Below are 24,863 nucleotides of genomic sequence, written 5' to 3' on the forward strand. Positions count from 1 at the left end.
TGGGAGGACAGGGGAAGAAGAGAGAAATGCCTGTCTGTGGGTCCTGCAGACGTGGTGGGTCTGTGCTGCACCTGCTGTCCTCCCTGCTGAACCTGCCCCGTGTGCCCCCAGCGCACACACAGCAATCTCTGCAGGGCTCCCTGTGCTTCAGGGGCTCTCAGCTCTACTTGGCTTCTGGGCCTGGCTGTGGAGCTGGAGGAGGAGGAGGTGGCTGTGGGAAATGCCACAGAGAGGGAGAAGAGGGCTGTTTGGAGGTGGGACACAGAGCATGACCTGAAACTGCCCTGCAGGACACAGCAGCCAAGTGTCCCCGGTGGTGAGCAGAGTCCAGTCACTGCTGCTGAGCACAAACAGTGCTGCTTATCTCCCAAATATTTGCTCAAGGTGGGTAGGATAGATACTGTTATCTGCCTGGAAGAGAAAAAATGCCATGAATTGGAGCAGAGGTGCTTGACAGGCCTTACCCTGTGTCTGGCACTGCTGCTCACATAGCTGTGTCTGTCAGGAGCCTGCTCCTGGTCCCGTCACAAGGCAGACACTGCTGGGAAGGCACTGTGGAAAGGCTCTCAAGGGCTGTGCCAGCTCTCTGCTGGCACTGCCACAGCAGCACAGCCTGAGTGGGCAGTGGGCACTGCTGTCAGACCTTCCCAGCAGCGTTTTTCCTATTTCCATTATTTCTATACAACTCTTTGGGTTTGTGCGAAGTTCCCAGCAAAGCAAACCAGAATGGGGAAAGCACCTGCAGCTGCTTTCCCCAGGGAAAGCCTTAAACCAGCCAGGCTGTGTGAAAAGCAGGCTGGGCTGGCCAGAGGAGGACAGGGATAACCCAGCAGATGGGTGTCTTCTGCCTTCTGGCCTGGCATTAGTTAAGAGAGAGGTGGAAGGCACTGCCAGGACACAAGCTCCCTCATGCCTTGTGCAGTGAGAACGTGGCTGAAAGTTACATCTGGCTGCAGGAGGGCTTCTGATCCGCCTCAGTTTAAAACTTCAGCTACAGTTAGTGTGCCAGTTGTATGGTTGTAGCACACCTTTCCTCCCTGCTCTCTGAGCAGTGATTTTAAGCCCTTCTGCAGCTGATGGAAGCAAGCACTGAGGGGAGGCAGGGGCTGCAGCACGGTCAGTGCCCACCCAACCTGGCTGCCCCGTGCTGCAGAAACCCTGTGAGGCTTCACCCCTGCAGTTTCCACTTCAGTCCCAGACATCTTCACCCCCTGGGCTGCTGCAGGTGGTGTGCTTGGCTTGCAGGGTGTTTTGGCTGGGGAGGATTTTAAGCATCTTTTGTTTGGACAGTGATGAGGAAAAATTGTGTGTGTGAGAGCTTGAGTCTTAAACTTTGGGTATGAACTGCCACTCTGCAAACTGTGACATGCAGGCAGCCACGTGGGCCTGAAGGCACAGAGAGGTGCCCCAAAAGGAGCTTCTGGCAGTACCAGATCAGGTACCAGCTTCCAGCCCCAAGCGCACTGCAGGCATCGAGCCCAGTGTCACACAGGTCCCCCAGCACTCCACGTCGAGCCACCCTGACCCCAGCTCCTCCTCCTCCTCCTCACACTCCCCCACGGCTGGGGAAGCCCCTGCCCTTCAGCAAGGCAGTGTGCCCAGGAGGGACTCAGGCTGCAGCAGGTCACAAGTCCCTGCAGAACTCCCCTGTGGGAGGAACCCCACGGTACTGCAGGGGAAGAACCCCTCTCCCTGGGCAGCAGGGAAAGCTCTGGGGGATGAACTGACCAAAAGCCCCATTCCCTGTCTCCCTGTGCCACCACGGGAGGGGACAGAGCTAGGAAGGAGGGGGGCTGGGGGGGAAGGGTTTATTTTACTTCTCATTATCCTGCTCTGATTTTGTTAGAAATAAATCAAATTAATACCTCTAATTCCAGCCTGTTTTGCCTTTGATGGTGTTTCCTGAGTGATCTCTCCTGGTCTTTAACTCATGAACCTTCACTATATTTTCTGTCCCCTGTCCAGCTGTGGAGGGGGGAGAGAGCAGCTTTGGTGGTGCCTGGGGTCCAGCCAGGGTCAACTCACTACCAGGGGGTAACTACAAGGTAACATGTTTATCCATCTCCAATTCCTGTAACTTCCAGTTCCTGCCTCCCAGTGCTGATCCTGGAATGCCACAGGAGTTTTTGAGCCATATGCTCACTTTGCCATGCTTCTGAAGGATATTACACTCATTAACTATTGAGCACCTGAAGGAACTGCAGGATCTATTACCTGCATTTAATACTTCATATTTTGCTGTTCAGGCTATGATATCTATTTTTGTTACAGATCAGAGCTAGTCTATATAGTATCAACATGTATTTTTAAAAGTCAATAATCCATAAAGAACACTATAATCTACCATGCAGAATCATTCTTAGGAAGCTCTGGAAGGATTTTCTTTCTTCTTTCTATGCCACCACTAAAACAGTAAAATTAGGTATATAATGGATTTTGTAGTTAAAACAAAGCCATGGACAATTCTGTTTTCTGTTCACTGTTACTATCAATTAAAGTCCGCTGGAGCAACAGGTAATAAAATCCACTGAAGTGGAAATTACCTATTATTTTTGAAATACCACAAAGAATTCATGGTAAGGGTGAGAGATGCTTTTTGTTTATAGCCTATCTACAGATTTAAGACACTTTAGCAGATGACTTTGATATATAACTTCCTGGAAATGTGTGTGTACTCATCGTTTGATGCACTACACTTATCTCATAACTTGTAGAAACAGTATCAACTCAACATAAATTAGCAGGTGAGACAAGGGAGTGGAAACATTAATCCCAGGCAGAGAGGTTTGTGTCTTTTCCTGAATGAAAAAATTCTCTTGGTAGTGAAGAGCCACTCTGGCCCTGGAGCCTTCAGCCACACACCCCAACAGGGAGGAGGAGGAGGAGTGCTCAGACAATCACCACGAGCAGACCAAATACAAGGGAATTGAGATTGCCACAAACTCTTCATTCTCACCAGGTTTACAGGGGTATTAACCCTAAGCCCTTCACCTGCTGGTGGGATCAGCACTGGTCACTCATCCCCAGTGTCCCTCGTGCCCTGTGGGTGACCAGCAGGAGCAGAGTGCTGCTCAGCCACGAGCAATGGGGCAGGACACAGCCCTTCCTCAGGCTGATGACTCCAATTTGCCTTGTTCAAGAGTTTGTCTATTTTAGTGTGTTAACAGCTATTAAAATACTTCACTAAACAAACATTTCTAGTACGTTAATTGCTGCATCACGAATCCTTGAATTTAATTTGGCACATGCCTACATCCACAGGTAAGGGAAGCAGACACACAGAGGACAGAGACCTTTTGCTACACACACATCAGCATCCCACCACACCCGTTTATCTCATCAGTGATGAAAAGCATTTGCTGCGCTCAACAAGGCAAAAAACCTAACTTTCAAATACAGGTACAATGTGCATTTCTTCCTTACAAGTTCCCTACCTGCCACTGACATGGCTTGTTCATCTTTGGCAGCAGGGATAGGGACAAAGAGCCTCCCATGATTTATGATGTTTAAGCATCCAATTCCCATGGTTTGGTCTGGCTGAGCTGCTGGATAACCATGCCCAGAACAGGGCTCTGAGCACATCAGGTGTGAGCATCCCAGGGCATCCCAGCCCCAGCAGGGGCTGCTACTGCAGTGCAGGACAGGCCAGCTCTGCCACCCCTGCTCCTAACAAGCACTGACTCTGGGGAGAGTGACAACAGCAGCCTGGCTGATGTGCATATTTTTAATCAAAGTCACCAAATAATGTGAGCCTTCGAAACACAGGATGTGTTCAGGGTAGGAGCTGAATATTATTCTTTCAATGAAATACTCTGAGATCCAGCACCTGCACAGAAGCTGCTACACTGCAGGTAATATTCACCTACCTGGGAATTCCTCTCTATTTTAAATGGTGTACTTACACTTGAAGTTAAAGAAGCATGTAAGCTGGATTTCTGGTGCTACTGATTTTTTCCAGTATAACATTCTGTTACATGCTATATATTGGCTATTTTTTCTCTCCTTGTGCCTTTTACTTCATTCTAATTGAACTTCTGCCTAAATAACTGGGGAAGATTAAAAACATTAATATAAATTTATCCTCTATTATGCCACTGCTCCTGCTGCTCTGATTTGAGGTCTGTGAGGATTCTGGGCCGCTCATGTTTTCTCAATGCATAATTTACACTAAATATTGGTCATGAAAATAGACTCAGAACAAAAATTCTTTAATTTAAACCAAAATTCAAAACTAGCATCTTAGTTTTGCAAAGGTTTTCCAAAGGCCCCAATTCTGCAAGAACTGCACTGCAGCTCAAACTCAGTGGGAGTTGCAGGCACTCAAGAAAATTAAGTTGTTAATACATGAGAAGATACAAATTTCAAATAAAACATTCCTGCCTGTACAAGTCTGTTCTTGCTATTCCTTTACCCATCCCTTTCCCCTATCATGGTGCCCTGGTGAGAGCAGGGGCAAACACCAACTCTCTTGCTGCTCTCCTTCCTTCTGCAACTTCCACTGGAGGATAACTCAGTATTTCACTCAGATTTTCAATCTGACTAAATCTGGACTTACTTCCATTACCAGCAGCCCAGTATAGCTGGGCAGGCTGGGAGGTTGAGGACATGCAGACACTGGTTATATTATAATATAAATGGGCTAAATCCTGCTTGTTGAAGTCAAGAGTGAAACTCCCACTGAGACTCAGTGAAGGCAGGGAAAATTTCAAATGGAACTCATTTCCCTTTCAGGGTGTGAGTCTGGCCCTCCACATCTTTTGCATGTGTGGGTGCTGTGAAACCAGGACGTTTCAGCAGGAGAAAGAGGGATGCCACTGACTCAAGGGCTTCACAAGCTCTGAGAGAGCACAAACGGGGACACCCAACACACCGGCTTTGGCACACACTGCTCACATGCACAGCTGCCGTGTCCAACCCGCTGGAGTCTCAGACCTTCACTTCTAATCCCAGACAAAAAGCTGAGCAGTGTTTTTCTATGATTATCTCCTTTATTTCCACATTCACAGGAAACAGCTCCGAGAGCCAGGCTGCCCAGACCCCTGCAGCTCTGCATCACCTGGGCTGAGCAGGGACAGCCAGTGACCCTGGGTGCCCACACTGGCCTGTGCTGCACTGGGACATCCCCAGTGCTGGGAACAGCAATGATTCCAGTCTCTCTGGGCACTGATAAATCAGCTTTCTGCTGACAAGCAGCTGCCCCTGTGCTCGGACATTTCCTTGTTCCACCAAACTGGTACAGCTCTCCTGCTGTTGACAATAATTTGGACATAACCCAGCCCGTCTTACATTCTTGCTCCATCTGCTTTTCCTGCAGCCCATCCTTGTGAACTCCACTGAGCGGAGGACAAAAAACGACAGCGATTTTGGCCAGTCCCAGAATGTAAAGCTGCTGCAGTACGGTGCTGCCCAGCTCCAGCACAGCTCACAGCAGCCCTGCCCTGAGCAGACACTGCAGGAACTCACAGGACACTGGCACTGCTTCTTTCTCTCCAGGCATGTGTGTGCTTGGGAAGTTGCATCCAGCTCTCTCTATCTAGACTTTGTTATCACACTTCAAATAATGTTTATTTTCTTGTTTATTCTAACTTTTGATTAAGATGTAACCAATGTATTTTTCCTGGCTGTTCATTTAAAGAAACTGAAGACATCAAGAACAACTTGCTGAAAAGCTATTTTAAAGGGAAGACAGAAAACAATCCCCAAGGCCCACAGAGCCACACCAAGCAGGAAGATTTGTGTAATTTTTTGCTGGTGAGCCTGAGCCATTGGCAGATGAGCAGAAACAAAGAGGAATTTCCAGCAGGTTTTTCACTTCTGCAGCTGGAGAGCAGGGACAGACAGGAAGCAACACACCACCATGTCTGCTGGGAAGAGCCCACCCCTACAGCCACGTTCCCAAAAAAAGGAGCCCCTGTCAGGAGCTGTAGAGAAGGAACTCCCACCCAGGGAGGAGACAGCCATACACCTGCTGCACAGAGGACATCTCCCCTACAAAATTAAGCTTATCAAAAACTTTTAAAATAATAAGTAAACTGTTCACTGTTGAGTTCTGAAGAGCTACTGAAAGCTGAACCTGACTGTCTTATGTGACTGTAAGAAGTTCATTCCTAAATACAATACTCTGGTCATGGGTTGGATTCTGGTTCCAGTGAAGTCAAGACCAAACCATCCCCTGATTTAATTGGAAGCAGAAGCAGGCCCCCATTTTAACCCTCATGCCTGCAAACAGAATACAACTGGATGTGAAACAAAGAAGAAATATGTTTGAAACTGGTATTAACTCTAAGCTCTATTATCCCCCCCTCCATAAGACTAAAAAGCAGTAATTGAATTTTTTTCCTCATTCAACAGCAATCTTAAGTACTACCGGCCAAAATTCAGCCCTCATTCCCTCCAAGACAGCCCTGGCACAAGCAGAGGACCCAGTTTCTCTACTGTCATGTACTGGTTCCCATGGAGCTCCACGACCCAAATCTGCCCATGGATCTGCAGGTGTGTTTTGCAAGGGCAGAGCTCAGGCTGCGTCCCCCAAATGCCAAAGCTGCAGCCTTTGGTGTAAGTTGCACTGGTACAAATGGCTGGCCTAACACAGTATGACACCAAAGAGGTTAAAGAGAGTCCCTGGTTTTCATTGTCCACTTTCTCAAGAGAGATTTGCTGCTGCCAAAGCGTCTCCAGACCTAAATGGATTACCTGCAGCAGTGGCAGCAGCTGCACTCCATCAGGAGGGAGGGGAGACAGGGGCCTGCCCTGTGCTCTGGGCTTCCCTCAGTGCTTCAGCCTCATGGTGCAAACCCCAGCTTCCAGAGCTCACCAGCTCTTCTGAGACCCTTCTGAGACCCTTTTGAGTCTGACCATGAGGAAAGGTGCAAATGCTGCACAGTAACTTCCCAGCAGCCACGTGCAGAACTCTCCCAGGTTTTGCTTTACGTGACCCTCAGCAGGTAAAAAGCAGCAATTTTGGCCTTTGAACACATACCATACTGCAGCAGAGCCAATTCAACAGAGTACAGATGAACACCACATTCCTCTGCTGTGCCTCTGTGTGCTGGTGCCCAGCTCTGACAGACAGGCAGGAAGGAACACAATCAAGCACCATGGTGAAGCTAAGAGCTGGCCTGCCTGGCTGCGTTTCAAGTGAGACAAGTCAGATAAAAACAAACCCCTGTAAAGTTTTTACAGATGTCATTTCATTTTCAAGCACCAAAAGAATGAAGTACATGCCAACCACAGCAGCTGAGATGAAGGAGTAGGCAGTTTGGTGGACAGAGCATGGAGAAGTGAGTTTATAACTCTGGAGTTTAATTCCAGCTCTGCAGCTTCTCCCAGCTGTTAGTTCAGATTAGAAAAGCCACCTGGTGTAATTTTGCATCAGTGGAGTTACAGCAGCCATGAGAGTGACTGACAATACCTGTCCCTGCCATCAGATCGTGCATTCAATGTCAGGACAGCACAAGGGAACAAGTTGAGGCTGCAAGGCCTAGCTATGCTCATTAATTTATTACATTTCACATAACAAAAACTTAACAAAGTTCATGGGGGTAACAGCAGCACAGGGCACAGCCTGCATCAGCTCCTGCCTGGCATCCTCCACTCCAGCTTGTTACTCTGTGCTCCAGAGATCCAGCTTTCCTTCCGCTTTCACATATGAATCCTGTGTTTGCATGCCTGCATATTTCTTCTATTTAAATATGCACTTTGTTCTTCAGGATTTCATTAACCCGTGAATAGATTAATTCGAATTTCAGTTATACAGATACAAACATAAAGGAACTCCTTCAAAACCAGCAGAATCACATCTTTAGGAAGGCCAGGAGAGGTTTGTGCATGCACCTGTAAGGGCAGGACACCTTGTGCTCACCTGACTTTTGGTTTTACACCCTCGCAAGTCTTTGAGACCGAGCACTGTGGGCAGCAGCAGAAGCAGCACTGCAGTGCTCAGGGTCTGGGAACTCCTCAGCACACAGCACACCAGCTCCAGCCCTGGTGTCACTCCACAGAGGACAAGGATTATTTTGGCCAGGTCTATGATTAGGCTCATTTTCTACAACAATAGGGCTTGTTTTCATTTAAGCTTACAGTAAAACTCTCATTGACTTCACTGGAAAAGAGATCTGGCCCAACACACCAATATCCAAACCACCTCCACTTACTTCAGTGGAAGGAGGCAAGGAAGTAAAAAGGTCCAATGTATTTTTAAATCTTAGATTTCACAAATGATCACAAGCATGTAGGTCACAATATGCACACAGAAAGACACCTACGACAACCACCAGTGGGATCATTAAAATAATTAAGTTAGGCCTAGAGACAAATTCATTTCGTAACATGTTCCTTACAAAACAGATACCCCCTTGCTTCATAATCTAGGGAGTCTGTTTTATAAACTTCCTAAGTAGTTCATGAAATATCCCCCTAAGCAGACTAGGTCTACTTGCCATTGCAGGGTCTCTATAAATCAGAAGTTTATGAATCAAAAGACAAACAGCAGTGAAGTGTGTTCAAAGCCAGCTGGGAAGGGGTGACGCCTCGGCAGCTCCAGCGGTGCCGTGGAGAGCTCTGACCTGGGGACACGATTTCCAGTGCAAAGCTGCTGAACCTGCCTCTTCACACAGCTCCTCTGCTGCCACGAGGGAGCTGCACGCACAGCACACCAAGCAGCAATCAATAAAGGAGATCCCCCTTTGTTTTAAGTGCAAAGATGCTGCATTTCATGGTACAGCATCTTTACTGTACTTAACACCACACTGCTGAGCAGGAAAGAGCCTCCACTTGCAGCAACCAAAAGGAAGAGACAATTACTTCCACAGCATCCTGTGGAAGTGGTCTCTCAAAATACACTGCAGTGCTAGTGCTTTCCCTCTTACCATCCTGAAACTGACTGCTGAAAAATACTTAAAATTACGCTGCTGGTACCAAAGTGCCCTGTCAGGGTAAGCAGAAGTAGCAACAAAAGAAATGACAAACCAAAGTTGACCAACAAGAAACTGAGATAAATACAGAGTGCTAAATGAAAAAAAAAAAAAAAAAGTTGAAATTTTGGTATCCTTGTCTGCTGGCTTCTCTTTGGTTTTTTATTTTTTTTAGTAAACCAGAGTAGCTTTCAACCTGTTGTAAGCAGGAAGGGTGGGAATTACTGATGTGGCTAAGTGTAACTCAGCTACAGCCATGTTGTTATTGCAGACCATGAGAGGGAAGAGCAGAAAACAAGGCAAGGTCAGCTGGGGTTTGCACCAAGGGCTCTGGACACACATTTACATGTTCATCTTTTGGACTGCCCTCAGCAGCCACAAGTGCCATCCCTCCTGCCCACAGCCTGGCTGCACCAGCTGCACGACAGCCTGCCTTCCCTTTGCACTGGCTGAGGCAAGGAAGCTGCTACCTGGGTAGGACTGTGCAATTCTCTCAGATTGAGGGGTTTTGAACAACCTGGGCCAGGCACAGCACCACAACATGGTATTTCTCTAAGTCATGCAAGTGTTGATTTGCTATCTGCTCCTCCACAGAAGGAGCTCAGTCTGCCCCTTCCGAGTCACTGTAATACCCACTTATGCCTCCACACAACCCAGGCTGCAAATGTAGAGAGAAAAAATAATTCCTGAAAAAATGTTCATCAGAGACCAGCCAGGCAGTGTCTTCTTGAACACTTCAACTTTTCCAAGTAAACACACAAATAATTTGTTCACCAACAGGACCCAATCTCAGCACCCAACTGCAGTAAGGTTTGCACTGCCAAAGGCTAAGGCTGCTTTCCTCTCCAGAGCCCCTGGGCAGCTCCCAGCCTGTGGCTGTGCTGGGCAGGGCAGTGGCTACCAAGGCCAGGAAGGAGCAAACACCTTTGTGACAGCAGGCAGCTCAGCTCTGCTCTGGCTCCCCACAGGCCAGCTCGCAGGAGATCCTGGACAGCTGGACACAAACAGAACTGAAGAATCAGTTTTCATATCAACTCCTTCCTTCCCACCTCCCTAAATCAACGGGATGCAGGATTAGGATTACAGGGATTATTCTCCTTTACCACCAAAGCTACTGCTCCAGCTGGGCAACAGCAGAGGGAACGTGTGGAAATGTTCTGCCAGTGTGCTTCGTGCATGGCTCAGACAGACACTGCATCCAGGGCTTTGTCCAGCTAGTGACTGACACAGACAGGACCCGTAACATCACCACTCCCAGCTGTAAATACATCCCTATTACAGAGTATTTTTATTTTCCATAGAGACCAAGCCACGTACTCCTCCTCTGGCACCTGTAGCAGCTCTGGTCAGTGCTCCCCCTGCTCAGGAGCTGTGCTGGATGTGCCCTGGAGCTGCACTGGATGTGTCCAGGCAGCAACACACAGTGCTGTAGGATACAACACCTGCAGGAACAAACACTTCACACCTTTACCAGAGCTGCCAGGACTTGTGTGACCTTAGCCATGTAGCACCTGTAATGAGCTGGCTCTGCAGATGGGGACACACAGGTTCAGCTTACACCCCTGCTAAAGCAGACTGGCAAAGGGAGACCCTTTGCTTGCTCCAGCTCCTGCTTTAATAAGTACAACATCCACAGGCAGACTGGGGGGAAACAGAGGATGAGAAGGGGGAAAGGCCCTCTTCTGGGTTTTTATCTTACGGGTTCTGCTGGTCAAAGTTCCCTTAGAAACCAGAGATGACCAGATAAGAAAAACTCCAAAGATTTATCTCTGAATCTCAAGTGCATGATATGAATCCAAAAGCTATGTTAATCTCTGTAAGAATTCATATGTTAATTCAGAAAAAGCACTGCACATAACCAAAACCTCTGGGTTTTGGCTCCTTTGCTTGTTCTCATCTGCAGCATCCACGCAGCTGCCTGACAGAGGGCAGAGCCCCGGGAGCCTGGCAGGCTCACCCCTCGCTGCAGAGCTGCCACGCTGGGCTGGCACGGCAGAACCTGCCCCTCAGAGCATCCCCAAAGTGCAGGGCAAATACTTGCTCCTGCCTCTTCAGGTGCTTTGCTTAAAAGTCTGTGCATGGGTTAAGTTGACAATAGCTATTAAAATTAATGAGTTCTGTGCTGCAGCTGACATGCAGGCACGTGCTGCAGCTCTGCTGAACGTGGGGTGCTGGACCTGCCTCTGGAGCTGCCTTCGGCTCCCAGGCTGGGACTGCCAGGGTCACCCCGCAAGCAGGGCACTGCACTGCTGGCCTGGGGGGACAGGGGTGCCTCACAGAGGCTGAAATGTGCCCCTGTGCCCTTCACTGTGCCTGGAAAGGCTGTGGGGGTGAGGAGGGACTGGAGAGGGACCGGACACAGCACAGCTGCTGCGTGGGTGAGCAGCACAGAGTGACAGTGGCACAGAGACCTGGGGACACCTGAGGGAGCATGGAAGGGACTGCAGGGCACAGAGAGACCTGGGGACACCTGAGGGAGGATGGAAGGGACTGCAGGGCACAGAGAGACCTGGGGACACCTGAGGGAGCATGGAAGGGACTGCAGGGCACAGAGAGACCTGGGGACACCTGAGGGAGGATGGAAGGGACTGCAGGGCACAGAGAGACCTGGGGACACCTGAGGGAGCATGGAAGGGACTGCAGGGCACAGAGAGACCTGGGGACACCTGAGGGAGCATGGAAGGGACTGCAGGGCTGCAGCAGCACGGGGCTGTCCTAGAGAGCCAACACTGCTCCAGTGGGGATCCTCCCCCAGCTGTGCTGTGCTCTCACAGCCACCAACACTCCCTGCTCAGGAACACATCTGGCCTTCACCCCACTTAACCTGTCTTGAGCAGAGGCCTTGTTTAATCACTGATTTACACCCTAACTGCCAGCATGGGGTAAGTGACAAAATTTGCTAATTGGACGTTGTCTTCAGGCAATAACCTCAATAATACACAGATTTGATGGAAAATTAGCAAATAAATTATTGTAAGACTGACAGTGAATACATGAGCAAGATATATGAGATGCACTCAGCTCTGCTAAATCCAGAGAATTATATATCCTAACTATATCCAAATTAAGAACTGCCCTGCTCCCTCCCAAGAAGTGCAGAACGGGGCCCAGTACAGAGCCCTTCATGTAAAGGATGATGTGGGAAATCTGCCTAGCAGATCTCAGGAGGTGTGTCTGAGCAGTGAAAGCACTGCATCCAGCTGAACAGAGTCAGTAACCGTGTTCCATCAGGGAAAAGAGAGGGGTCCTCAAACCTGGAGCAAAGAATTCCCCTGAACTCAGTCCAGGCTGCAGAGGAGGGGGGAGAAGCAGCTCCCAGGTGTCAGTGCTGAGCTCCAGCAAGCAGAGAGATGGAGGTGCTGGAGGAAAAGGATTAAACCCCAAAGACACCTAGAGAGCAGCTGGAGTCAGGTCACTTGGTAGGAAAGCTTGTCTGAGGGGGGTCAGAAGAATGACAGTGTGTTTGACAAGAAACATTCAGAGCAGACACATGCTTTAGGGGACTCCTTTGTAAATGACCAAAAAATTCCATGGGTTTAGAGGAAAGTGAGGAAGGGATATGCCTGGAAAACTACTGTCTTGTAGAGAGGTCATTAGCTCCTGAACCAAATAATAAAACCTGTGCTGGCTGTCCTTGGAGGGCACAGCTCCAGAGACGGGGTGGCAGAGCCCAGTGCCCAGAGCTGAGACCAGGAGGGGCTGCACTGCTCAGCTGCCCTGGCCACTGAAATTTATCATGTTGCTATTTTAATTGTAATGTTATGTTTTCTTATTCCACTGAGTTAATTAAGAGCAATTTTCTCTTAAGTTGCATTGTTCTTAAGTTTATTTAGGGTCAGGTCTAATTCTTATTCATTTTAAGATTTCGTGTTTTATTGCATTTTTGTCAAGATAAATTTTTTATTCCGTGTCAGTAATGTTATCTTTAAGTTTTCTTAAGCATATTTGGGTAATATATATAATATACACTCTATATTTGTACATGTATTTTAACAAGTATATTCTTGATGTTTAAATATGTTAATGTAAGTTCAATTTAAAGAAAGTTTAAATGGAGTTTAAGTTTAAATAAATTATGTGGCCCATAAAATAAATAAATAAATAAATGGTAAATTTACTGAGAAACTAGAAAGGGTATAAAAAGTGTATTCTGGTTTTAGGAGCTCCATCCTGGCAGGGGGAAAGGCTGGGAGCAGAGCAGAGCTCCCAAACCCTCAGGGGAGGCTCTCTGGGCTCTCTGCACCCTCACTGCTCCCACCTGGACAGTGGCACTGCCACAGAAATCATTCCTCTCCCCTTTGCCATAAGTAATGCCACAGAAAACATAAGCTTTTATAGCACATGGAAGTGTCCTGAACAGAGGGTTATACACAAACTAGCCAAGAACGGAAGGTAAATAGATTTGCCTCGTACAGCAGCACAGCTCAGAGAGAGCTCACAGCAATTCCCTGAGATAAAAACACTGCTCAGGACTGTGAAAAGCACAGGCTTCTGACAAAAAAAAAATATTCTTCTGCTTTCTAAATTCAAAGTGGTATCAAAATTTCCAGGGAAATCAAGAAGCTGGGGCCTGCTGTGGTCTACAGGGATTTGGAGCTTCCACCTCTTTTCTGCTGGAGGTCAATGAGACGTCTGCCAGAGTTCAGTGGGAATGAGACTGGGGGATCTGGCAATGCCTTTGGGTGTTCCTGGCTGCACCTCAGGAGCTTGGACTTTTGGTGCAGGTTTGTTTTCTAAATGGAAAAACTGCCTCACTCCACTGGATAAATACAATTTGCAACTCACTTTGTGGATGTGCTAGAGGTTTTGCAGCCTTTACAGTCTGTCACATAAATCCACATTCAAGTGTCAACGTGTGAAGGGGCTGTTTTAGAGGTCCTCTGGGTGAAAACAGGAATGAAATTTCCAGAGCAAATGCTACAAAGATGAATAATTTCTTTACCAAGCCAATTATTATAGAAAAAAGATGCTGATGGTAAGGGTGACTAGAATTCAACAGTTTTTTGGTTTGTTTTTGTTTTAGATTTTTTTTTTTTTTACCTGCAATTCAGTACTACAAGAATTGAGAGTTTAAGTAGGAGAATTTGCTGAAAACAAACTACTGAAATTGAGCCTCAGATCCAGGTAAGACAACATCAACCTCCTTGTACCTTCAAAGCTTTTCAACTTTAATGACAATTTTGGGTATGCATGGAAAGTGGCCCCAAGTAGGTACAGGATGTGGGAATAATAATATTATTTGTGAGGTAATTTCTGAGACCACCATCATTATGTTGTAGTTGATCACAGTTTCTTTCTATGTTTCTCATTTCCCTTGCCTTTCACCCTCTGAAAGGCCAGTTTTTTTTTTCTTGCATGCGGTTTAATCCAAAAAGCCGACTGGAAAGGTGTGCAAGAGCAGTGGGTGAGTGAGTGGTCCAGAAACCACCTTTGACAGTGGCTGTTGAGCCCTCTCCTCCTTTGTCACACCACTTGTGCCTGCTCAAGTCTTCTCCTCTTAAGAGAATTTATGTGGGCCATAAAAATTTCCGGGAAAGAGAGCATCTACCCCCTTTAATGCCTAATCTGGCACCCTTTACTTATGCAAATTTCATCAGTGGACAAACGCCCTGATCACAGGGCTGCACTAATACAAACAACATCAAAGACTTGGTCAAAGTTGCTCTGGAACAACTCGGGGATCTCTGAAATGCAAGATTTGGCCTCTGGCTTCACATTAACAGCATTCACCAACCCGAGTGAGACTTCCCTGCCAGAGCAGAGCCGAGCACCCGGGGCCGGGCAGAGCCCAGTCCCTGCTGTCAGAGCCGCGGCTCGCTGTCAGCTGTCACCGCTGTCACAGCAGAGGCGGCCGCAGCACAGGCACGGCAGGACCGGGGCACAGCTCCCCGCGCTGCTGACCCGGCCGGCTGCTGGCAGCTCCTCCCTCTCACTGAAGTCAGCACGGACTGAGTTTGCTCAGGACCTCCTCAAAATACTGAGGAAGTTCAAACGCGACGGGGTGATTTATTTTTCCCAGCAGTATGTGATGTTTCTGTGTACGCACACCCGTTTATACACATGCTCACAATCCACGTGTCCTTAAAAACCCAAGTACTGTACATGCTAAAAAGCCTACAAGCTGGAAGCTCTTTGGGATCTGGGAGCACAGAGAAAGCAACAGAGAAAGCAGAAATTGTAAAACAAACAAAAAGGAAGTTTATTCTCACAGTTTTCAATTTCAGCGAGCACAAACTATTTTACATGACTGCAGCTAAGATTTAGCAAAGCATTTCAGCATATGCTTATATCTTTTGCTGAAATACAATCTACAGATTTGTGTGATTTCTTGGATTTGAAGCTTTTAAACTCACACTCGAGCCAAGAGTTTAACACGCTGTCCAAAGCAACCCAGAAAGCTCTGCTGGAGCAGTGTGCCCGTGCCTCTCCGTGCGGCCACACGTGTTACACCTCTGGCAGAAGCCAGCAGTGCCCTGGCATCATTTCTGGATATTTTGCTCAGAAGAGCTTTCTCCCTCCTCCTGCCCCTTGAGAGACCTGGGAATCCTCTCCCAGCCCCAGCACAGCAAAGCCAGCCTGTGCCATATGGAAGATCCACACCAGGGCAGGGAAGCAGCACCAGGAGCTCCAACCATCCCCATGGGAATAACTGCAAGTATTTTGCCTCAGCCAGGAATGCCAGCAGGCCAGACTCATTGAGGGGTTCACAACCAAGTCTACTACACAGCACTGCAGAAAAAACCAACAATATTGGAAAAAAAAAAAAAAAGATAATAAATTAAGATACAGCCTTCACCCAGTTTCATAATGTATCAAGCAGTATGTCTTACTTGGGCTGCTGGTGAAGGTTTATCTTTTGCTACAAAAATGATGTCATCTATAGGTTTCATGCTGGAAGCTCTCACTTCAGTGAGAACTGAAGTTTGAGCAGCTGAAAAAGCATTCAAACCTTATGAATTAACATAGCAATATAAACAAAAGACAGTACACAGCAAAACATCAGGCAGCAAGAAAGCTCTGGTCAGTTTTGTGCTTTCAAAATCTGAAGAAATATGCTTTTGTTACTTATCACACAGAAAAAAGAGAATTTTGGTTCAGTACAGTATTCTCTTAAAATCTGAATTTATGTATATTCTCCCAAAGCTTCTATAACTGAAGCTTTTATTAAGTAAGCTTGATGTGGGGCATATTTTAAAAATAGCAGCAATATTTTAAAATGTGGAAACAGATGTGTCACTCTATTACAACTGCTGAATCTTCACTGTATTTTTTAATACCATGAAGCATTTGTATGCTTCTCCGTTATAAATCTCTCTTCACTAAACAGATTTCTTCTCTATGATTAAAGTAGTACTACAAAAACATTATTAAACAGACACTGTCCAAAAAAATCATATTGCTTTGGTCCGACCACAAAATATAGGTATTTTAATAATTAGGCTTTTTTCCATAGAGAATTTCAGCAGCTCCCTTTCCTTGGAATGAAATCCCAGCCATATGCTTTATGATATTAGAGGCATTTCAAGGTGTCTCCATAAATGTCATTTATTTCTTGGGAACCTGCCAAATCTGCAAAACCCCTTAGTTCTTTTAAAAGAAAAATGTTCAGATGAAACTAGCATTTCACACTGGTTGTCATACCAAAAAAGAAAAAGAATATCTCTCATGGAATACTGGCCATGCAGGTAGCAAAACCTGTGGCAACAGAATCTGGGCTTTGGCTTGCTTTGGAGCCAAGAGTGCAGCAGGCACGCTGGCCCTGCACTGACACAGCCTCTGGAGCTCACCCTGAGCAGCCTCAGGGGTAAAAAGCAGCACTGGTTGAGTGGCCATGACTGTAAATCCACATCAGGCACCTCTCAGTGTGGCTCTCACCCCTCACGGAGCAGTGCCTTGCACGCTGCCCAGGATCCCCCACCCTCCGTAGTGCCCAGAACCTGCAGGACTGGCGGCCAGGCAGACAACAGAGACCCCATGTCACACACCAACAACCTCATGCCACTGCTATTCCTAATTAGGCATATCTGGAGTCTATCCTGAGATAATGCTGGCCAGATCTACATAAATCTTGCCAGACATGTCACCAACCTGTCCAGCACAAGGCACTACATTGAAACTCACAGGAATTTTGTCCAGCCTGTGGCTGCAGCAGCCGGAGTGGGTCAGCCAGGCACTGCCCAGAGGACCTGACTGCTGAGGCACACAGCTACCACTGAGGTCAGGATTCTGGCTGGCCAACAGAAGCATCTGTTAGTCCCACAGTAGCAGAACCATTCTTCCTCCTCGAGGAAGAAAAAACCAATTTTTCCCCCAAACCTGAAAGAAACAAGTTTCCTGGTACAGCTGGAAATAATCTAGGGCAGCACACCAACAGGTGCTTCAAACGTATCAGCAGAGCACGGAAGATGTCGAGAGAGAAAATGAATAGACTCTCTAAATAATACATAAATTGTACAGGCCTTTTTTTCTGCAGAACCCCAGTGAAGTTACTGTATAAATCAGAAAGTGAATTATTCATAAGCAGTGAATATATAACAAATGGTACTTGGCACTGAAATGCTCCTCACAGGTGCACGCAGGGAGCAGCGGCAGGCAGCGAGCTGCCAACGCCAAGGTCTCACCTGGAGTCTGGGTACTTGGTCAGGGTAGCCAGGCTGCTGGTGTACATGTGTCCTCCTACATCGATGTGCACGGGAGCGTTGGACTTGGTGAGTTGAGCTGGGAGAGGAATTCCTTGAGCAGCCAGAGGAGAAACCGGGGAGCGTGTCAGAGACAGACGGGACATGCTTCTTCCCTCCTGCAGCGGGGAGGCAAAAAGAACAGTTTCTCTTAAATGTAGCAGTGTGTTACCTTTCTTTCCAGCGTGATCACAGATCTAATCAGATCGCTTTTGCATCTGCCTGATCACATATTCAGCTAACAAATTATTGCCACCACTGTAATTAAGTGTATTTGCATCATTTTCTTCTAAGTACCACAGGGGAAGAGAAAGATGCTTATTAGCAATAAGAAATCAAGAAAAAAATTTTCAAGGTGTCAGCCTCAAGGGGCATAAAACAAACTGCAAAATTCTAATTAAAGGTCGTGGGCTTATGTGTTAGATGTGAAATATCCCCTGACAAACGAATAACCAATTTGTGAATTGGGATTCAGGGGGTTTTTGCAAGTTTGTCTCAGTAACAAGACACCTCTAAATTAGTGACTTCCTCAGTACCTAAGGCATTTAGTTTATACCTCTAGTAAATTTCACTTCCAACTAAGATCAATTTTCTGGCTTATTTTCAATAATTGTGAAATAAATGGATAATTTTCAGTTAAGCCTTAATATTAGACCTAAACAACTAATAAGATTTCGAACTGAAAGCAATTAATACCTGGAAGCAGTGAAAACAGAAAGATAAATAAACTGACTCGTGCTTTTAGGACAAGAAAGTACCGAATAATCTAGCACGTGAAATTATAAATGCCACAATCCACCTAATGTCTCCTGCCCTAAAAATACTGGAAAATTAGTGAAATTACTGAATTGAATCAAAAGATTTTCAGCAAAATCAAAGCTAAATATACTGAAATGTCTTAAAAATGAACAGGACAACCTAGCAAAAGCAAATTCCTCAATTCTTTTCTTAAGAAAAGCACAGTTTATTCTCCACGAAATGTGTCTCAAAGCTGATTTCAGTTCAGTCGGTGCAGACGGCACACAGGTCAAACAGAAAAAAACCCTTCTAGAAAAGTTTAAGAAAATGTACATCCATTCCCCCCCTTATGAGGAAAGCAACATATGCAAAACATTATAGCTGAAGACATTTCTGAATATAATCTAATTTTCCTGGTATTCTGTAATTCAAGCATGCTACCAAGCACCCAGACTCTTCCTTACATCTGACAAGCACTTCACATGCAGCATTGCAAAGTGAATTTCTATTTCTCCCACATTACTTTGACAATGTTTCTGACAAATCTAAAGCAGGTCTTGCCTTTCCCTTTAGCAGTATTTTGCTCAAGATGCCCGACTACACCACTTGATGAACATAAATCAGCAACATTCTTTGTAAAATAATTCCCAAGCTATAGAGAAAGTGACTGAAAATCCTAACAAATCTGAACAGCTTCACAAAGTCATCACAACATCTCCATTTACTGTATTTCATCTCGGTTAGCTCCTAAGAATTTCTTGCATCTACAGCACAGGAATACATCACCCCATTATGAATCCACATCCTCGTCTCTTCAGAGGCTGGATGGACAGCTGCACTGAGCATGCAGCAAATGCCAACTCTGTCCTAGGACTCCTGTGTCAGCCGATGCAAAATTGGGCATTAACATTTTCACTACAGCACCACCTTCAAGGAAAGTGACTGAATCCTTTCATGACTGAAGACGTTGCTTTCTTGTTTCCCACAAGAGCTGGTTGTGGCCAACCTTCAGTAAATATGTCATACAGCATAAATAAAACAACTAACTTAAAAAACAACTTAGTATGTAAGTACCTGCAGTATTTTAGCAACGTGTTTACTAATCTGTCTGCCAACACAGACAAAGGTTGCTGGCTTTTTCCTTACCAAAGAGCACTGTAAACTCATGTTCAGTCTCTACTCTTTCACTTAAATGAAAGGGTCAGAAGATCCAGGCTGAATGTCAACCCTGTCTTTGTTCAGACCCCAACCATGTTCACTGATGATAAAGGTACAGACCTTGCACGGTACAGGGCTGCCTCAGAAATAAATCTCACGCAGTTTCACAAAACAAGAGTCTAATTAGGGCTCATCTGCACCCCTTGTTACAATTTCCAAATGAAATCAAAGGACTTCCAGTCTTCTGTAAACGTGTCTTACATTTAACCATTTGTCTTGAAATACAGACATCAATTTTAAAATATGCACAGATAGCTAAAGATCAAGTGATATGAATCTATTTGTGCATATTTAAACACTGCTGCTATCTTAGGATTTTGTTTAATGTTAGTATACCAGTAAATTCCTTGATCTGTAAAGACTGAGATTCTCAGTGAGGCCATACTCACACAGTAGATATTTAATTTATACTATTCACTGGAGGGACCTTTTGAACAATCCTCTGCTTTTGGCATTTCTCAGCTAGAGCATGTGTTGAAAAAACACTTAATTATAGAAAATCACTGGAAAGCTAAAACAGTTCTCAAACTTTTATGGCTTTTCATACTTATTGAGGGGGCCACTGGCTTTTGGGGGGAGAGGAGGAGAAGGGGAATTAAAACACTGGCTGAAGAGGATTCATATTAAAAAAATAATCCCAGATTTTTATTAAAATTGTGGAATTCAATCCTTTTTGTATGAGCTAATTATCAAGAGGCACGATGGCTAAGCACTACTGCTCCAAAAAAAATACCCCCTGTTTCTTAAGGTACCGTAACCCTATTTCTAATGACTCCTTCCTCTTCTCAATGTACCACACAGCAAAAATTCATCACACTGAGTAATGTACTTATTTTATGCACAAAGCAAAATCCTAAATGTATTTATCCAGTGGAAGTCTTTATGCACATATTTTCTAATATGGATGAGAAAATTAAAACCTTAAGGGTAAATATCGCAGAAACACTAACAAACTTCATTTATTAAACCATGTAAAATAATCCTTGCTCTTTAGTTGCCTACAACAGGATACAGCATCCCAACTAGTGGCACAGGCAATAACCCCGCTCTAATAAGTAACACAGGAACCTGCTGAAGGCAAAATCAATAGAGCCTGATTCCCAAATTATGTGAATATTTAGTTTTTCAAACATTACACACCAAGATCTTTCAGAGCCAGCTTATCTTTTTCTGCCTTCCTAAGCTAACTGCTTGTAAAAACTATTTGCCCATGCAAAGTGAAATAATCACAATGCCATGCTCATTTACACACAAAATGATTTTGTGTCCCATTGTGCTCACAGTTGTTCAGCTCTCTAGGGGTGATTAAACTAGCTATGCTGCTACAGCTTGAGATGATTTCACTGAATCGTTTCTCCATGAAGTTGCTTCTTTGCTAAGCTGTTATTTTAACCATAAAAGGTAAACAGAAGGCAGTTGTAAGAGCTCCATTCAGCTCCGTGCCCAGGGCTATAACCCTAGGGCAGAGAATGCTGAAAGACTGCAGAATTTTCCAGGGTGTTGCCTTTCTTGCTCTAAAGCCTTCAGGAATACTGTTCATTTAATACACACTCTAGATGATACATTTCAGATCCTACTAAAAGAAAGACTTCAAAAGTGTAAGAAGTTTTGGGCGGATGAAGCTTTCCCACCTCTGCACATAGCTTGGGGCCATGGTAACCAATACTGCTGTTGATGTTGGGAAAATACAGGAGAAATAAACTGCACAGAGCAGAGCAGACAGATAGGGACAAGGGAGGTGAAAGGTTGCAGGAAAGAAACAGGCAGCAGTCTGGAAGGGGGAACGAAAAAAAAAAGGAAAATAATAAAAAAGGAGGCGGCTCTGAAGGAGGGACAAAGTTAAATCAAGGAGCAGGCACTTAAAAGACTACAGATGGGAAGCAAGACTAATTAAGGATGTAAAAGCGCTTTGTTTCTAAAGTTTATTGTTGCCAGGATAAAAATTAATTGAAACTAATGCTGTTATTCACTCGTGCAGTTTAATTCCTTCATGCACATTTAAGAAGTGAAATGAAAACGGCAGGTTTACGGACCTGCCATGGAGCTGCTCTCCCGGGGAGCCGGGCTGGGGGCGGCTCGGGCCGCAGCACCCGGGCCCGGCTGCACCCCCGGCACCGCCGCTGCTCCCGGGCTGCCGGAGCCGCGGGGAAGCCGCTCCTCCTCCCCGGGGACCTTCATTTCTGTACCAGCAGACCCACCGGGGGTAAACCCACCCACTGCATCCCCCCGACCGCCCCATCCTCGGCACTGCGGGCCACAAGTTCCCCGGGCGCTGCCGTGGCTGCAGGGCAGTCTGCGTGCCCGGGCTGCGCCCGGCGCTGCCGGAGGGGCACAGCCAGACTGGGCAATTACCTTTGTCTGGCTGCACAGGGACGGCGACCGCCCGGCTCTGCCTCCGGAGCCACCCCGAGACAACTTGCCTCCGCCGTGCTCCCAGCCCAAAGACAAAGCGGGGCGGGGGGCTACAAGCCTCGGGCTCGGTGGTTCCAAAATTAAAACTCCATAAACATTTGCACACATGTCCACGTTGCTTTGCTGAACACTGCACCGAGACACAGAGGAGATCGTGCCCAAAACTTTTGGGGGGGGCCTTCCTCCTCCCCCCCCCTCTCCCCCCCCCCCCGCAACCCGCCTCTCTCTGGCAGACTCCAGTCTATTTAGTGCAAGTTTCACGTCACCCAAATGCTTTTCCCTACTGATGGTCAGGGAAATCACCAGCGAGCAACGCACCCGGTCACTCAACTTCTGCCTTTTTCTTTTGAACACACTGTATGCCCAAAGGAAAAAATTAAACCAAAAAAAAAAAAAAAAAAAAAAAAAAAAAAAAAGAAAAAAAAAAGGCACAACATGGCGTCCTTTACTTATTCCCACATAACAAGAAAGGAGATGTCTTAGATGAATGCAAGAAAAAAAAGTCAAGCCCGAATCCCCGATCCTGCACATTTTCCGCGCAGCCAATGGTGGTGAGCATTAGCCAGGCTAATGTATTAATTTTGCAGAAGTGTGCCACATCGCATGCAGGAGCAGGAATGCAAACTATAGCCTAGAGTGGTTTGAAGTCTACCCCAAACCAAGCCTTCCACTCTCACTGGCGCCAGAGTTTCATTCACAGCCCGCCCGTGTTTTCCATACGCGGCGCTCCCCATTGTCGCCCGCCTTCCCTTTGTGCCGAGCCGCCCCGCCGCCAGCCCCCGCGCCCCGGCCCGCGCACCCCCGCGCTCCCGCCCGCCCGAGCCCGCGGCCGCGCTCCGCGTGTACCATGCGAAAGCGCAGAGCGAGCCGCGCTGCCTCCGCCGCGCTGGGGCTTGGCCGTCTTCAGAGCCGGGGCCGGGGGGGCAGCGGGAGCGCGGGCACCCCGGGCCGCGGGGCTCCGCCGGCGCTGCCCATGCTGGAGCGGAGCAAAACAAAACATACACACACACGCACACACACACACACACACGCGCGGCGCTACCAAAGCGGGGCGGCTGCAAACGGGTCCTGTAGCTTTAAAAAAACACCCCTCCGCCGCTGCTCCCCGGAGCCGGCAGCCGAGTGAGTTTGAAGAGGCACTTTCCAAAAAAAAAAAAAAAAAAAAAAAAAAAAAAAAAAAAGGGGGGGGGGGGGTAAAAAAAAAAAAAAAAAAAAAAAAAAGGAGCGCGAGCAGGCGCGAACCGCGCGGTGCGGCGCGATGCGAGGCACGGCACGGCGCGGCGCGCACGGCACGGCACGGAACGGCACGGCACGGCGCGCTCCGGCCCCGCACGGGCGGGCGCACGGGCAGCTGCGGGAGCCGCTGCCGAGGTCCTTACCTTGAGCACAGAAGAGATCTGCGAGCCCCCCTTTGGCTTTGGGCTCTGCCGGGGCTGTGTGTGGATGGGCTCAGCTTTTTGCTTTTATTACTATCTTTGCTCCGCAGATCCTGCTGTGATTATTATTATTTTTAAAGCTTCTCTGTCTCCTCGCTCTTCCCCTGTTTTTGCTGCTTCTTTTTCTATTTATTTTGTGCGTGTGTGTGTATGTGTGTGTGTGAGAGGGGGGAAAAAAAGCCTTTAAATGAAACTGCCGAGGCTGTTATGAGAAGAAAGGCAATAATCCCGTCTCTAAATAACAGAGGGAAGGGAGAAGAGGAGGAAAAAAAGCGAATTCTTGCTCAGGGCTTTGCAAACGCCTGCAGGGCAGAGGATTAGGCTACAATTAGCTCAGCCCTTTGCTCTCGCCCTAGCTAATTTTGCGATGAAAATTGGATATTTTTCCCTCCTTTTGGTGAAGGTCTGCAGATCTTACTCCCCCATCCCCCACCCCCCCAGAATAAAATAAAATACAGCCCTTGAAAATGAAATAAGGCTGGGAAGGCGGCCGGCTCCCCGGCCCGCGCCCCCGGCGCCGCCGCCCGCAGAGCCCCTCCGCGCGGCGCGGCCGGGGCGGGAGCCCTGCGCTGCCCCGCGGAGTTCCGCGCGGCCCGGCCCGGCCCGGCCCTGCCGGGGGATAACGGTTCGGTGTTGGGGAGGATCAGGCCACTGTCACGTCCTTCAACAGACTTACTGAAAAGAAGAAGGAGGAAAAGAGCGGGGGGGAAGGGGGGAAAAAAGCTGATTTTAATCATTGTCATTTGGTCTGATGTAATATTTCCCCAGGCATTTTCAACTAGGCATAAATTTTCAGCTCCCAAATAAGTAACACAGGGCACGTTTCTCACATCTCTTGACTCCTCTGTTACAATTAGGGTAGCACCCACTCTGCACTTGTTGATAAACTAGATGAAGTTAAAAAATAAATAATAAAAAAATAGCCTCGACCCCCCCTTCCCTGCAGCACCCAGCGCCGCCGAGGTGCGGACGGGGGGCCTCGGGGGCGGGGGGGGCTGCAATTATTCCCAGCCATCCATCCTGCCTGCCTCCCCCTCCCTTTCACCCTTTGCTAATGTCTCGCATTGTAAACGCCAAATTTCCTGTAGGCCATTAAAACCAAATGACGTCTATCGACATGCATTGTGCTATTGCGGAGCGCCCTGGCAGCCCGCCCCCGGCCAAAAGCGCCATTTCAATTAGAGCGCGCGGCGCGATGGCGCGGGGCTCCGCGGGCGGCTCCGCGGGCGCGCAGCGCGCCCGGCCCACGTACCGGGGGGGACCGGCAGGGGAAACCCCCCCCCCCCCCGCCCGTGAATGAGGGAAAAAAAATTTAAAAAGGCAAATCCCTCCCTCAACTTCCAGCCAGAGGCGCGGGTCTGTCAGTGCCTGCGTGTTTCTGCGCGCCGCCGCGGGGGACGCGCCCCCGCTCCGCGCTGGTCCCCACGGAAGTTTGGCGGAGGGAGCGGGCCGCTCCGCGCCCCAGCGCG

The 24,863-nt window shown here is 47.4% G+C and overlaps 1 protein-coding gene across 4 annotated transcripts in view; it reads right to left on the minus strand.

The window, feature by feature from the left end:
- KCTD15 (potassium channel tetramerization domain containing 15) overlaps positions 1-23,802 on the minus strand; it is a 43,265-nt gene extending 19,463 nt beyond the window's left edge. Inside the window, exons 1-2 of one of the 4 annotated variants that reach the window (XM_041490550.1) lie at positions 23,338-23,802; positions 17,534-17,709 (exon numbers count right to left, since the gene is read on the minus strand). In XM_041490550.1, the coding sequence (XP_041346484.1) occupies positions 17,534-17,697 (164 nt within the window). In that variant the 5' untranslated portion in view covers positions 17,698-17,709; positions 23,338-23,802. The other 3 variants (XM_041490551.1, XM_041490549.1, XM_041490552.1) reach the window with 3 other exon arrangements.
- Positions 23,803-24,863: the final 1,061 nt, after the last annotated feature.

This window comes from Pyrgilauda ruficollis, unplaced genomic scaffold, assembly GCF_017590135.1.
Source record: "Pyrgilauda ruficollis isolate IOZ18807 unplaced genomic scaffold, ASM1759013v1 scaffold124, whole genome shotgun sequence".
In the NCBI taxonomy this organism is placed as follows: domain Eukaryota; kingdom Metazoa; phylum Chordata; class Aves; order Passeriformes; family Passeridae; genus Pyrgilauda; species Pyrgilauda ruficollis.